The following is a 15,505-nucleotide window of genomic DNA, read 5'->3' as shown; positions in this document are numbered from 1 at the left end:
TAAAGGGTTTTAAGATTTTCAGATGACTCAAAAAAGAAAAGGACTCTGTTTTGGGTCAAAGCAAAATGGTTTGGGCATAGTCAGAGAAACTTGTTGTGTTTTGGTTTGGTTTAGTTTTAAGTGCTTGGGAAGCCTGAAGAGAACATCCCTACTTGTTTAACCCAAGCCAGCCTCTTCCCTCCTTTTTAGGCTTAGCAGAGAGCTGAACCAGCTGCTATTTACCCCATCCATTCAGGAAGAATTGTGCTGCAGGGAAGGGAGCAGAAAACAGCACTGGGGCTTACAGCACCTCTGGCCAAGCTGACATTTCCCAGCTGGCTTCATTTCCTCCGTGGGGTCCTCCAGTGCTGCCCTGGAGCTCTGAGAGCTGCTGCCTTGGCTGTGAGGAGAGTTTTGGTAGCTGCTCTGACTTGTGGCTGCTCCGTCAGCGAGAAGTGATGAGGTCAGCGGACATGAAAGGCAGGCACTAAAACTGACAGTTCAGTGGTGCTTTTCTTCGTGTTGTGGCTGAACAAATGGAAAGCTCAAGAACTTTTTAATAAACTTCTAAAAGGTATTTTAGCTTGAGAGGTCCAAACATGTGGCTGGAAAGTGCAGAGAGTCTCCAGCTCTTCCTGAGCACAGGTTTGATCGATCGATCTCAAAGCACATTGGGAAGGGTTTATTAGTAGTGCTTTAAAGATGGGGAGACTGAGGCACAGGCAAAGAAAAGGGCTTTGGGGTCAACCATAAGGCTGGGACAGAGCTAGAAACCGGTTCCTGGTGCTGCACTGTGCTTTGTGTCTCCCACCTATATCACACACGGGAGCCAAAGCTTGTGGGACCCCTGTCCCCAAAAGTCAGAGTCCTTGTGTCCCTTCACCAGAAAAAAACCCTTTCCCCAGAGCATCTGTGAGCAAGTCAGTGTTAGGTGTCCCCTGGAAGAGGACTGGGTCCACCCCAGGTCTCTCCAGGTGAGCCAGAGCTCTCCATGGAGGAGCAGGGCGGTTTCACAGCATGTGCGAGCTCACCTCAGACACACCACACTAACCAGCATGGGCTGCAGCACATTTCCTCTCCCCCTTCTTCAATAAATCACAGCTTCCAGCATTCATGCTTTTGTCACTAATAAATCTTGTGCTGTCTTACACCACATGAAAGCACAACAATACCTAAACTGGCAGGTACTTCCCTGCACAGGATGCAGCTGCAAACACAACCTGCAGCACAGGAACCTGCTGCCTGGCCCTGAGCTGAAGAGAAGTTACACACAGCAGGTATAAAAGGGCTGCTCCATGCTCTAGAAAGCCCCACATGGAACACCCTGTGCAACAGGACCTCACTAATCCGTGGAACGCAGTGCCACAGGAGACCAGTGCAGCATACAAACCTCAGCTGCACCTGCAGTCAGGGTCCTGTCCTGGCTGTGGTGCCTTTGCGTCAGTACCACACACCTGAGCCTAAAGGTGCATCTCTGTCCTTTGGTAGATGAGGGGACCTTCCAGCTTTGGGGCAAGGCCTTGGGACAGCAGCTTGGGATGATATCTGACCACTGCCAGCCCCTGTGCCCAGGAGCAGAGAGCCAGAGAGCAGCTGTGTGGATCTGCACCTTATTCTTCCCTTGGGAGCAGCCAGCTGAGCAGCACAGGAGTCCTGGCTGTGTCCTGAGCAGGGTGACTCAGTGCTGCCTGGGGAGTGCAGCAAGCCCAGGGCTGCTCACAGGGCTGGAGCCCCTCTGCTCTGCAGCCAGGCTGGGAAACTGGGGGTGTTCACCTGGACAAAGCTCCAGGGAGAGCTCAGAACCCCTTCCAGTGCCTAAAGGGGCTCCAAGGGAGATGGAGAGGAACTTCGGATAAGGGCCTGGAGCGACAGGACAAGGGGGAATAGCTCTCCACTGCCAGAGATATTGGGATATTGGGAAGGAATTCTCCCTGTGAGGGTGGGCAGGCCCTGGCACAGGTTGCCCAGAGCAGCTGGGGCTGCCCCTGGATCCCTGGAAGTGTCCCAGGCCAGGATGGACAGGGCTGGGAGCAACTTGGGACAGTGGAAGTTGTCCCTGCCCATGGCAGGCAGGTGGAACAGGATAAGCTTTCTGGTTCTTTCCAACCCAAACCCTTCTGGGATTCTGTCATTCTGAGATGAAGTGCTCATATGGCTGTTTCCTTTCTCAGCCCCCAGGCACTGAGGGGCTGGTGGGGACACTTTCAGGGATGCAGAACCAGGGATAAAGCAGAACTGCAGAGATTGTTCCCTGCGAGCACAGTTTTTTCTTGTGTCCTCAGGAATAGGCAGAAGATGAATTTCTATCTAAAGGTGCAAATGTCTTTTCTGCAGGTTTCATGCAAAGATGAATATTTGCTTTACTGAGGTTGAGAAATACCCACAATTGTGAATTCTCTTGAAGTTTCAAGACACAATTACAGCCAGAGCCATCCCCACATCAGATGACATCCTTGGGAAGGTGACTTGTGCCTTCTGATCCTGCAGGTCCCTGAGGTCCCTGGTGCTGCCACACGTCACACTGCCACAGCACCCACTGCTCCGTGCTGGCACAGCTGGGAGGTGGCACCAGTGGGGCGAATGTCCCAGGGGCTGGTGGCCTTCAGGGCTCAGTGTCACCTTAGAGGCCTTTCAGCCTGGGTGTAGGGCAGCCCCATGCCCACATGGCCCCGGTGTCCCCCATACTGAGCAGAGGAGGCCACACTTCTGCTCCCCTTCCACCCAGTGGTTCCCACCGTGGCACATCTGATGGGATGACACGTGGTGCTTGGGCTTCACCCTGCCTTTGAACTAAGGGAATGTTCCTAATTGGTGCCCCACGGGGATGTTCAGTGCTGGAAACCATCCTGTCTCCCGGGCTCTCTTTGTAGTGGGACCTGTGGCTGCTCACAAGAAGAGACAGCATGTCCCTTGAGCATGTCCTGCCCTTACAGGTGTGTTCTACTGCTCCACTCCCATCGGGACTGCTTTTCATTTGCAAATCCTTCAAAGGGCTTGAAACAGCTACAGGAAGGCTGCAAACAAGGCAAAGGGAGACAGAGAGCTGTGGATAGCCTGAGAGACCCGTCCATCCATGGAGGGGAGGAGACTGGGAGCTGCGCTTCTTCATCACTGCTGGCAAAGCCTGGGCTGGTGCAACTGGCAGTGGTTTTACATGAGCCCTTTTTGTGTCCTTGATGCATCCCTGCAGGACTGGAGGCATCACCTGAGCTTCCCTGAATCCTCCCCCTGCTCTCCATTCTGGCACAGCTCCTGCCTCCACACGGGCTGGAGACTGGCTCTGTTTCGACTGGGCTGCAGCAGGATTCTTGTGCTTGGTCCTGCTGCTTCTCACAAGGACCTTTTCTGATCTCTTTTCTGCTCCTACCAAACTCAAGTCATTCTCCTCCCAGCCTTGACAGTCCTGCCCTATCCCTTCCCACCATTTTCAGAGCTCTGCTTGCTGATCGCTCCCTGATCCCTCTGGTCCTTGTCCCACCTGCAGGGCCCCCGTCCCTGAGCCCAGCCCAGCCCCGGGGAGGAAGGATATGAGGAGCAGCGAGTTCCAGAGGCATGGAGGCATTTCAGCACCCCTGGTGAGTGTGCGGTGTGCCGGGCAGCCCTGCCCTGCCGCGGGCACAGGGCGCTCCCCGCGCTCCCGGGGGTGCGGGGGTCCCTCGGCCCCGCTGCAGAGCTGGGAGCGCTCCCGGGGGTACCGGGGGTCCCTCGGCCCCTCTGCAGAGCTGGGAGCGCTCCCGGAGGTACCGGGGGTCCCTCGGCCCCTCTGCAGAGCTGGGAGCGCTCCCGGAGGTTCGGGGGTCCCTCGGCCCCGCTGCAGAGCTGGGAGCGCTCCCGGGGGTGCCGGGGGTCCCTCGGCCCCGCTGCAGAGCTGGGAGCGCTCCCGGGGGTACCGGGGGTCCCTCGGCCCCGCTGCAGATCTGGGAGCGCTCCCGGGGGTTCGGGGGTCCCTCGGCCCCGCTGCAGAGATGGGAGAGCTCCCGGGGGTGCCGGGGGTCCCTCGGCCCCGCTGCAGAGCTGGGAGCGCTCCCGGGGGTTCGGGGGTCCCTCGGCCCCGCTGCAGATCTGGGAGCGCTCCCGGGGGTACCGGGGGTCCCTCGGCCCCGCTGCAGAGCTGGGAGCGCTCCCCTTCCCTCCCCCAGCCCGCCGCTGCTCCCTGACCCAGGCAGGTGCAGGGGGGAGAGGCGTTCGCAGCCCCAGCGCTGCCTTTTGGCACCAGAGCCCTGCCAGAATCAAAGAGCTTTTCAAAGCAAACCTTCAACTCCTTTAATCGCCAGCGAGAGCTCCTCCCACACAGATCTAAGGGCCATGAGCTCAGTGTTTTCGTTGCCCCGGGCAGATTTATGAGGTTATTCTTCAAGCAAGGGCGGGAGAGGGGAGGCTGTGGCATATTGCTTAGCCTGGGGGGCGGGCAGGGAGCGGGGGGAGCGAGGCTTTGCGCTGCAAGGACCTTGCAGAGAGCCGGGCTCCGCCGCGGCTCTCGGGGCTGCAGGAGAGCAAAAGCGGGATGGGGCTGGGCGAGCTGGAGCCCAGGGCTTGTGGCCGGCCAGCAGCAGCTCCCTCCGTGCCCCGGCCGGGCTGCCCGCGCCTGGCGGGGACGGCACTGGGGCATCCCTGCAGCCCGAGCGCAGCCCGCGCTCCCCCAGCCCCGCCGAGTGCTGGCAGCGGCTTGCGGAGGGCAGGAGGAGGGAGGAGGCGTGCTGGCAGTCCGGCCTGTCCAGCCCAGCCCAGCCCAGCCCCAGCTCTGTCACACGGCTCTAAGCAGCTCTGCGCTGCCCTCCCTCCGCGCACCTGCTCCGCTGCTGCCGGAGCGCAGCAAGTGCAGCTCGGGCTGGGCTGCTGCCTGTCCTGCAGGGTGACCTGAGCACCAGCTGGTGGCTTTGGGATGCGGCAGATCCCACCTGCATCTCCCCTCATACAGGAGTTGAATTCAACATTCTCGTGGGTCCCTTCCAGCTCAGAAGATTTCACCACTCTGTGGTGCCTGAAAGAGCCCTCACCAAGAGTCAGGCTCACATCCAGATACCCATCACCACTTCCCACCGACCCTGCAGAGATCCCTCTTTCCTTTGGAACTGAGATCCTGGGGAGGTCTCAGGCGTGATGGCACTGTAGGCACAGCCTTTGTCACCTGCATTGTCACCTGCAGCACTGCCTGTTGTGGCTGGGAGGACTTGAGGGATGCACCCCTTGTTCATGGACCAGTTTCCTCCTGGAAACTGCATCAGCATCCCATTAATGCCAACCCTACCCACACTGGGAAAACAGCAGCCAGGTAAAGTAAACACTGCTGGATCTAAAGTTCTTCTACCTCATGGCATCGAGAGCAGAAAGGGAGCAGAGCCTGTGGCAGAAAAGGGGCCTGGGAGATGAAACAGCAGGAGGAAATGGGAAGAGATGTCATGAAACTCATTGGAAATTCAGAGACTTCTGAACTTCCTTTCCCTTGGACCTAGAACAAAGAGCCAGCATGTCAATATTTAGTATAGAACAAAAAAACCCTAAAAACCCAACTGTGTTTTAAAAACAGCAAAATGTTCAAAAAATGTTTTGATTTGGTAGTCTTGAAGTCCTGAAATATGAATATTAAATAGCCCATGGGTAAATGTAGCACCAGCAGGTGAAAATATGTAAATGGAAACCCTTTTTCAGAAAGACACCATGAAGTGAAAACATTGAAGTAATCTCTCCTGATTGAACTTGTTACTACATTTCTACCGTTCACAGCCCCATGAACACTGTCCATTTTCATTAAGCTTTTCCTTTTCAATGAAATGAGATATTGCTTGGAAAACCATCCCACCAAACATGCTCTTCAGGCAGCTCTAGGACTGACTTCACTATTAAGGCATGCTGAGAGCTCTGGGGCTCAGCCTGGAGAAGAGCAGCTCTGGAGAGACCTTGGAGCCCCTTCCAGTGCCTAAAGGGGCTTAAAGAAAAGAGGGAGAGCAACTTTTTACATGAGCAGATAGTGATAGGATAAGGGAGAATGGCTTCCAACAGACAGAGGGCAGATTTAGATTGCATGTTCATAAGAAATTCTTCACTGTGAGGGTGCTGAGGCTCTGGCACAGGGTGCCCAGAGAAGCTGTGGCTGCCCCATCCCTGGAAGTGTTTGGGGTCAGGTTGGATGGAGCTTAGAGCAGCCTGGGATGGTGGAAGGTGGAATGACATGATCTTTGAGGTCCCTTCCAACCCAATCTGTTCTGTGGCTCTATGATTAATGGTCCTGCAATTCTGGCTTTGCTCTGAGCACTCCCACCCACCCCTCACTCCCTCCACCCCCTGACCTGGGCTCCCTCACCACTATTTTATCTGCTTGCTGTGGAGTTTGGCGTCTTTCCACTGCTCTGCCCTGAGCCATGAAGCATTTGCAGAATCATGCTCATCATCCTCAGTGCAGGGATGAAGGCACACTGAGCACTGCTCTGGGCCAAGGGACCAGGGCATTTCAGCTCCTGCTGGGCTGGGAGCTCCCCCTTGCCCAGAGGACAAAAGCCCATTTGGAAGCACTTGCTCAGGAGCTGTGCTGTTTCCTTGTTGCTGTTCCTTGTTTCTCTCACAGGCTGTGAAAGTCCCAGATTTTCTCCATTTGGTTTTCTCCTCCTTGCAGGCTGGGGAGCACAGGACAGGTATACCTGTTTCTGGTTAGTGCTCATCTCCCTGCTCCAGAGGGAAACAGCAGCCAGAGCCTTGGATTCAATGCCAGCAGCTCTCCCTGAAGTGTCCCTGAAGTCAGTCCTTGGTTTGGACCTGCCCATTTGGGTATCCCAAAGTGTCATCGTGCAGGAGTGCTGGGAGATGTTCCCCCTTGGGGCACTCACAGCAACACACCAGCAAAAAAGCCACTGTCGCCCATGGGAGAGCCTGAGGCTGTGATTGAGGTGTTTGGCAATGGGAGTTGAATCCAGGTGGCCTGCCCCTAAAATCTTTGAGATGCTGCTGGCGAGGATGCAGAGCACACCTGTGTCCCTGTGGAGTGCCTGTATGGAGCCAGCAGATGGACTTTGTAGAGTCCCTTTGAAGGAACCCAAATCCCTGAAAACAGGAAACCCTTGTTAGCCCTGATATTTAAGGTGTAGGGGAAAAAAAAGCTCCTCAAAGCTGATAAATGGTGACTATAAACCTGTGAATGAACTGCACTGTGCAGTTCACCAGCTGTTCAAGTGCCCCTCACCAGCTTTATCTCCCCAATCCACAACCCCAAGCCCATAAACGTTTCCCATTGCTCCTGCTTTGGCTTCTCTTCTCCCAGGCATTCCCAAGGATGAGACTGTGGACTTTGCACTGTAGAGGGGTCCTGGGTTATAAGGTATGTGTGTATTCTATCCCCATCTGTCAGAGCTGGGCAGTTCTCTGCTGTCCATGGGGCAGTTTTCTTTATCTCTCCCACAGCCAATCCTCCCTCCAGCAGATCTCTGCTGTCCATGGCCACTGAGTGTCCCTGCATGGCTGATCAAATTCCAGCATCCCATGGGGAGATGCTCCGCCCAGGGCAGGAGCCAAGCATTCCTACCTGGATACAATCTGAGCCTGGAACACCCCAGCAGCCTTTGCCCACTGCATTCCCAGAGGAGCAGCTTTCTCCTGCCCTGCATTCCCAGAGGGAGAGCAGGCCCATCTCCAGCAGCCCTGGAGCTTCAGAGGAAAACTCCAACCTTGTGCAGGATCCCTGCTCCATCAGAACCACGGCTGGCACTGCAGGAGGGCTGAGCCCCCATGGGATGGGACTGTGCCACCACTCTGACCCACAGGGGTCAGCCCCTGTTCTGGTGCTGTTTTGTATTTCTGCATTTTAATTTTTTTTCTTCCCTATTAAAGAACTGTTATTGCTGCTCCCATATTTTTGCCTGAGAGCCCCTTAATTTCAAAAATTGTAATAGTTCAGGGGGAAGGATTTACATTTTCCATTTCAAGGGAGGCTCCTGCCTTCCTTAAGCAAACACCTGTCTTTTCAAACCAAGACTACAGGGCAGGAATGGCTCTTCCTATCAGTCTGCCAGCAGGAAGGAAGGTCAGGCAGAGAGCAGCCCCAGTCTGGTGACCAGCTGTAGTAGCATTTGGTTGTCCTGGGCTGCATCGTGGCCTGGGAAGTGGCAGGGTCTGGGAGTGAGTCTGCACCCCGTGTTTGGATGGGTCCTGGTGGAACACTGGGGCCCTGTGGTGACCATGGCACAAAGAAGAAGCTGTAGATGGGCCCTGGCACCAGGCAAGCATTGGGCACAGGATGGTGACTCACCGGTCTGTACAAAATCACCTGGGGCAGGAGGGCAGCACTGGCCCCAGGAAGGATTGAATTTACAATTTGCATTGGGACTTTGTGCCCTCTGCATTTTTGGCTGCTCCCTCTTTCTCCCTAGGGTGTGTGACTGTCCCAAAGGCACACAGGAGTGGGTCCCTGTCACCCCTGCAGGAAACCTCAACTCCTTGGGAGCTTTAATCACCCCTTCAGCCCCAACGCCCTCCCCAGGGCTGTCCTGCCTGCCCAGGCTTCCAGAGGGCAGCCACACATCCTGGTGTGCCAGCTCCTGTGCAGCTCCTGTGTGCTCCCCATCCTGGGGGGTTCTGGGGGCTGTCCTTACCACAGGGGGGCTGTAAGGGGCAGATGGTGCTCATGGAGAGGGGTTTGGGCTGAGGGGAGCTCCTTCAGCACTGCTGCTGTGCTGCTACCGGCACCAGCTCTGTGCTGAGCCTGAAAACCTGCTGCCTCTCCCACCTGCCATTCTGTGGCTCTTTAGAAAATACAAATATCAAGAAAAAGGCATATTTCCCTCACTCTGCCCTGTGCTGGACCCAGCACTGTGTGACCTAGGAAGTGTCTTCTCAGCTTCAAAGCATCCCTGTCTCCTGCACATCCCTGGCAGGGGTCTGTGGCACCTGATTCCAGAGGGCAGCTCAGAGGAGAAGAGTGGGTGAAGCAGGGCCCCAGACTCCCAGTGGAATGCTAAATTCCAGACAGTGTCTGAAAATGTCTCTGCAAGGTGAGAACAACCCTGAAGGCTCCTGGTCCCATGCTCCTCAATGGAAAGAGTGTGGGGAATGAGGAGCTTTCTGTCTGGGAAGCCTCACAAGGTGCTTGGTGATATCTGGGAGCAGCCAGGACCTGCTGCTTTTCCCTCCCCCAGCTCCTGCTGTGGCAGCAGCAGCCTGCCAACCTCATCAGCTGTGTCCTGCCCCAGGTCTCTGCTGGTTTCCCAGGACACAGAGCAGCTCTGCAGGCTGTGCCTGGCTCCACAGCGAGGTGTGCAGGGGCCTGGGGCAGGAACACAGCAGGCACTGGTGTTTCTGGGGATGGGTACACAGCAGCAGAACTGCCTGACCCCTCCGTGGGGCTGGGGAGACCTGAGATCCTTGGGAAGGGGGAAATGGCTCCTCCAGCTGAGCTTTGAGCCATGGTGCTTCTGGTGTGTGGCACCCTCCAGTCTGTGCCCCTCATCTCCCCCCTGCAGTATCTCACTTCCCCCTCGCCCACAGGGCTGTGCTCCCCTGTCCTGGATTGCCAAGCAGATTGGATTCTATTTGCCATCTGTATGGCAGTTGTCTCCTGCTCAGTGGGCAGTTTTCCTTATCTCTTCCACACCCACTCTTCCCTTGAGGGGACATCTGCTGATAACAGGCTATGGAATGTCCCTGCATGGCTGATAAGAACTACAGCATCCACTGGGAGATGTGAGCCCAGGGGAGGAGCCAAGCATTCCTACCTGGATAGAATCTGAGATTCTGGAACACCAGCACGGCTTCTCCACTGGATTTCCCAGAGGAACAGCAGCTGCCTCTTCCACTGGATCTTCAGAGGAAGACTCCACCCTTCTACAGGTTCCCTGCTCCAGCAGAACCACCCCTGGCACTGCAGGAGGGCTGCAGCCACAATTCCAATGGGACTGCTGCCAACCCCCTGACCCACAGGGTGTCAGGCGTGTTCTGACTCTGGCAGTGTTGTTTTGGTTTACTGCACTTTTAAAAAAATCTTTTTATTTTCTTCCCTAGTACAGAACTGTTATTCCTGCTCCCATATTTTTGCCTGAGAGACCCTTAATTTCAAATTTATAACAATTCGGGGGGAGGGGGTTTGCATTTTCCATTTCAGGGGAAGCTCCTGCCTTCCTTAGCAGACACCTGTCTTTCCAAACCAAGACATCCCCACTCTGCCCCACTCTGTCCCACATGCTGCTCACACCAGGAGGTTTGATCATCCTCACAAAAAAAAAGGAGCAATAGTCAAAGAGTGCTACAGCTCTCTTTAACTATTGATAGGAAGAGTGTAGAGAAGCAGGAGCTGTGCAGGGGAAGGATAGAGGTAATGGGCATAAATGAACCATAGGAATTTGTAATTTGATAACAGGAAACATGGGATGGTAAAAATGGGAAAAAGGTGAGAGACTCTTAGAGACATTCCTAAGATTATCCAGCAGGTTTACCTGCTGGACAAGATCCTGACCAGCCTCACAAGGTGGACCCATTTGAATGTGGATAGGAGACCTCCAGGAGCATCTTCCAGCCTGGATATCTGGGCAATCCTTCCAGTACCTCCCCCATGTATGTGGCTGGGGATAAGACACTGTCACACCCCTCTGGACCTGTGCAGGGTGTGGGTGTGTGTGCTCCCTGGCTGATGTCCACACGTGGCCATGGCACTCCTGGTGTTGCCTTTCCATCCCAAGGTGTCCCCTGCTAAGACAGACTCTCCATCTCTCCGTTTCTTTCCTGTAAGTGACAGCTGGACAGGCCAGCACATCCCTGGGAGGGACCTGGCAGGCACAGCCAACATGGTGTCATTTGTTTTTTTTGTGAAAGAGGAGCAGCCTCAGCAAATTGAGAATGTTACCTCACCCCAGCATTGTCACCTGTCCCCCCTGCAGGGGCTGGCAGCCAGGTCCATGGGGCTGAGGGGGTCAGGATGCCATCCTGGGGCAGGGGGCTGCCCTGAGCACCTGCACCCAACTGTGGGCATCTTCCTGGTGACAGCCAGGGGACAGAACTGCACCAGCCCCTGTGATTCCCTGGGCAATCTAAGGTGGGGCTGCTCCTCCAGGTCACATGCAGGGTGGGCAGTGGTGCCAGGGATCCCAGCTAAAACAATATTTTAAGAAGCTTTTCCCATTTTCCCATCCTCCTGTGAGCCCCTTTGTCAGTGACCTCTCTGCTGCACAGGAGCCTTCTCCTGTGCAGCTCCACTCTCCTGCACCCCCAGCTGGCTGCAGTCCTTTCCAGGGAGCCCCCAAAAGCTCCAGCCCCCTGTGCTGCAGCCCCAGCTGAGCTCTGACACACACTGAGGGACAGAGATGAGGTATGTGACACAGGACTGCCACTGGCACCTCGGCTCAAGGGGAAATCTCTCCCCTCTCCCTGACCACAGCTGCATTTCACCAGCGATGGAATTTTCACCACTGAAAACACCTGGCTGGGGATGGATGGGGTCGGGGCCGAGTTCAGAGAGGTGCGGGAGTGAGCAAGGACGGGAATCTTGCAGAGAGACAGAGAGACAGACACGGTGCAGGCGCGGCAGCGGCAGGATGGGGCACGGACACCAGCTCATTAGCGGTGAGGCAGTGTCTAATCAAGGGTGATTACAGGATCCTTTCTCTTGCTCCGGAGGAAGTGCTGCTCTCACAGCGTCAGTGAATTGCTGAGAACACAGGGCACGGAGCAAAGAAGATGGAAAGTTTTGTGAGCACCTGCCCATCAGCTCCGTGCTCCTGCTGCCCTTCCAGGGCTCTCTCCTCAGCCCTTGTAGCTCTCCAAAGCAATCTAGCATTTCTTTATATATTCGAGTGTGGAGTTCAAGCCTGTATTTCCACGAAGAAATTAGATCTCACTCCAACATCCATACTTGCTACAAAATTTATGCTGATTTGCTGTGACAAACCAGCCCTGGCTGCCCACCTGTGCCTGGGGAGCTGATCTTACAAAACTTGCTGATTGTAGTGACAGGGCGGGGAGAAATCCCAGCTCTCCAGTCCTGCTCCAGTCATTCCCAGCTCGTCCTGACTCTGCCTCCATCACATCTGTTCGGTGCTCTCGCTGGCCGGGTTTAGTGGAGAAGCACCGCACGGGTTGGTTTTCCCCAAAGGGGAAGGAGGAACGCTGAGGCTCCCTCCAACATCCCCGGGCCCGCCCGCGCCCGGAGGGTCCCCCCGGCCGGGCGAGCCCTGCGCGACGGGGGCTGGGGATGGGGCTGTGCCCGGGCACAGGGACACCGCTGTCACCGGCAGCCCCGGGTGAGCCCCGGGAGCCGGGCCGGGACAGACACCGCGAACGGAGCAGGGACAGACAGGGGGACGGGGCCGGGACAGACACGGGGACGGGACAGACACGGGGACGGGGCCGGGACAGACACGGGGAGCGGGGCCGCGGCCGAGGGACCGCACCAGCAGCATCCCGAAGTGCTGCGTGCTCCAGGCTGTCCTGAGGATCCAGTCCCGCTGAAACCCAGGGCTCTGCCAGCAGCCACAGCAGTGACCTGCCGCACCCGCAGCGGGCCGGCAGCACCTCCGAGCATCCACCCGCTGGGTCCGCGCACGGGGATCCGTGTCCCAGCGCTCCGTGTCCCTGCTCCAGCCACCGTGGGCAGGGTGAACTCTGCACTGAGCTCCGGGAACACCGGAATGTCGCTGGGCTCATGCGGGCATGCACGGCTCTGCAGCTCCCAGCCCAAGGGACAGCTCTGTGGGATGGCCCCTGCGCCCTCCCTGCGGAGCGGCACCAAGGGGTGCCCATCCTGCGGCACCTCAGGGTGAAGGGGGGCCAGGTGGGGCTGCCCCTGTCCCCACAGAAGCAGGCAATGTTCTGCATTCTCCCACATGGTCCTGTCACTTCTCCCTCGTGGGCAGCCGGCTCCAAACCAGCCCCAGGGACAGTTCTGTGCAGTCACACCTCATGTCACAAGTGGTTCCCCCTCCCAGGGGAAATACAACCTGCATGACACATTTCTCTCATTTTTCATGGTCTCCAGTGAGCATCGTCCCTTCCTGCCTTGTTTCCCTCCCAGCTAACCCAGTACAGCTCTGGCCATCCAGCGGCTGGCACAAGACTGCGCTCCTCAGGCGAGCAGGAGAAGCAGAGAAGCTCTCACCCAGCGGTGGCAGCTTCCACCGGGCTGTGCAAAAGCCCTTCCTGGGCGGGTTTGGGGGCTCTGCTCTGACAGCTGAGCACCTGCGGCTCAGCACCATCCAGGGAAGTCAGAAAACCACCCCCATGGTGTGCGTGCCGCTCCAGGCACGGGTCCCCTCTGAGCAGCGAGCACCGCACGAACATCCCGGCACCGTCTGGGGCTGCCGGTGCCCCCGAGGGCTGTGGCACCCACGGCTTCCCCTGGCACTGCCCTGGCTGCATTCCGAGCTGGGAATGCCGCGGTCCTGCCCAGCCTGCCTGCCAAACAGCTGCGGCTGCAGCGCTGCCTACGAACCCAGGAAGCATCTTCCTCAGGGATAACTTGTCTCCCTGAGAGGGATGTTTCCTTTCCCGGTTAAACCCTGAGATTTATCCACAGTCGTTTATCAGGATCCTCAGGCATCACCAGTATGATGGCACCGAGACCACCTCTGGGGCTAGAAATGAACGCAGCAGTCTCTGTTAATTAACCCTTCGGGGTATTAACATCAGCAGGGGTATGAAGCATTCAGATAATCAATAATTCCTAAATAAAATTAATACATAAATGATCACAACACTTACCAACCCCCCAGACCTCTTCCAAGGCTTAAATACTCATTTTTAAAAGGCAGCTCGGACACTGCTGGTGGCCAGCACAACCCAAACCCCGCAAAGCTCTGAGTTATTGCAGCTATTGAAATGCTTGACAGAAGGACCCCACAGCAGATTGCGCTAATTGCTGTGTAAAATACTCCATTATGTGCTCAGACAATCAAAATCGACCCGGCAAGTCAGTTCCCCGGTCCGCTGCAATCGCGGAGCAGAGCAGAACATCGCAGTATAAACAGCGCTCGCAGAGGGGCGCGGGAGGAGGGGAGCTTGGCAGGTCCTGCCCAAAGAGCTGCCTTTTTTTGTTGTTATTTTGCTTGGTTTCTAATTTCCACAGGAAATTTAATTTCGGGAATATGTGGCACCAACTTCCAAGCCGGAGGAAATCTGCAGCTGTTGGAGGGCTCCGGGGAAAGCATTGCAGAAAGAAGCAGCAAGGGCTGTACTTACAGGTAAGCGGTGAGAGGGCTCAGGCTGGCAGGGAGCTCCGAGAGCCCCAGCTCGGAGCAATCCACCGAGAGCGTGATGCCGTCCTGCTCGCAGTGGCACTGGGGCGGGCAGGAGGGCGCAGCGCCCGGCTCCACGGGCAGCGCCTGGCAGCGGGCACAGCACGCCAGGAGAATGCCCCAGAAGAGGAGCGCGGCCATCCCGGCCCCGGGCGCCGGCCGGCCGCGGGGCACGCAGCGGGCACCGGAGCTCCGGCAGGTCCCGGTGTGCCGGGGATGCGGCCAGGCAAGGGGAGGCATTGCTGAATGATCTTGGTTATTGGGTTTCAAGGGCTGGGCAGGGGCGTGAGACACTCCAATGGGAGGAGTTAAACTTTCTACTCTTTCCCTCTCTCTCTCTCTCTCTCTTAGAGCTGGCAGGAATTTCATTCAAAGGGAAGAAAGGGGGGAAAAAAAAGGCAAAAGAAACCTCAACAAATAAAGACCTGTTCATAGCTCCAGGACCCAGGCTTGTTTTGTAACCGTGTTTTTGTGAGATAGCAGGGCAGGGGAAGGCAGAGCTGGCTCCAACAGGGCAGAGGAGTGTAAGCAGTGAGGCAGGAGGACCCAAAGAGCCCTTCAAGGGCTCCAGACTTCGGGACGCTGAAATACAACCCCTGATAAAGGACTCTGTGTCTGCTGGCTGCTAAACTCAGCTGTGACTGGAAAGTCAGGGTGCAGCTGGGGAGAAGGGACTGAGGGGCTCAGGACCAGCTCTCTGCCGGGAGCGACCATGCCCGAGGCTGTCTGTCTGTCTGTCCTGAGCCCTCCCACTCCAGCAGCCCTGTTGCTCTCTCCTTGCAGCAGGCAGGGGCTGGGGGGAGATGCAGGGGATGGAGCAGCAGCGTCACAGAGCTCCGTGGGGGACACGGTGCTGTGTTGGTTTTGCCCAGGTGTGACCAGGTGTGAGCTGTGTTTGCAGGAGCTGCCCAGCACTGATGGCAGGAGAGGAGGCTGGGTTGCTTCCAGAGCTCTTTCTAACCCCGGCTCAAGTGGCCAAAGTAGGGGAATAGTCCATTGAGTGGGGGCTTGAAGCCGTGTCATCTGGACCTGTGTCACAGCCTGGCTTAGCAGAGGCCCTGCCCAGGCCAGGCCCTCACAGTCTCCTGGAACACATGGGATGGGCATCAGATCAGGATGCTGTGTCAAGGAGCTGCCGAGTTCTGGGGTAGCAGAAACACCTGCCTAGCAAAGGGTGCTGGAGCTGCACAGGGGAGGGCTGCAAAGGACAGCTCTGTGTCCTCTCTCATGCCAGCCACTGGCCGCTCAGTGTCACTGTGATGCCCTCAGATGGGGTCACTGCTGTCACCCCGTGACAGGGGTTTGAGGGACAGGGGTGAGCC

The 15,505-nt window shown here is 56.7% G+C and overlaps 1 protein-coding gene across 1 annotated transcript in view; it reads right to left on the bottom strand.

Annotated features, from left to right (window-relative positions):
- The window catches only part of LGR6 (leucine rich repeat containing G protein-coupled receptor 6), a 147,441-nt gene extending 133,117 nt beyond the window's left edge, over positions 1–14,324 (bottom strand). Inside the window, exon 1 of the mRNA XM_041422531.1 lies at positions 14,128–14,324. Within this exon, the coding sequence (XP_041278465.1) occupies positions 14,128–14,324 (197 nt within the window). The remainder of the gene's footprint in view (positions 1–14,127) is intronic.
- Between the last annotated feature and the right edge of the window lie 1,181 nt (positions 14,325–15,505).

The sequence above is a fragment of the Onychostruthus taczanowskii genome, unplaced genomic scaffold (assembly GCF_017590055.1).
Source record: "Onychostruthus taczanowskii isolate IOZ18803 unplaced genomic scaffold, ASM1759005v1 scaffold74, whole genome shotgun sequence".
NCBI classification, from domain to species: Eukaryota; Metazoa; Chordata; class Aves; order Passeriformes; family Passeridae; genus Onychostruthus; species Onychostruthus taczanowskii.
The sequence above is the reverse complement of the archived record's forward strand: the minus strand, read 5'-3'. Positions and strand labels throughout refer to the sequence as shown.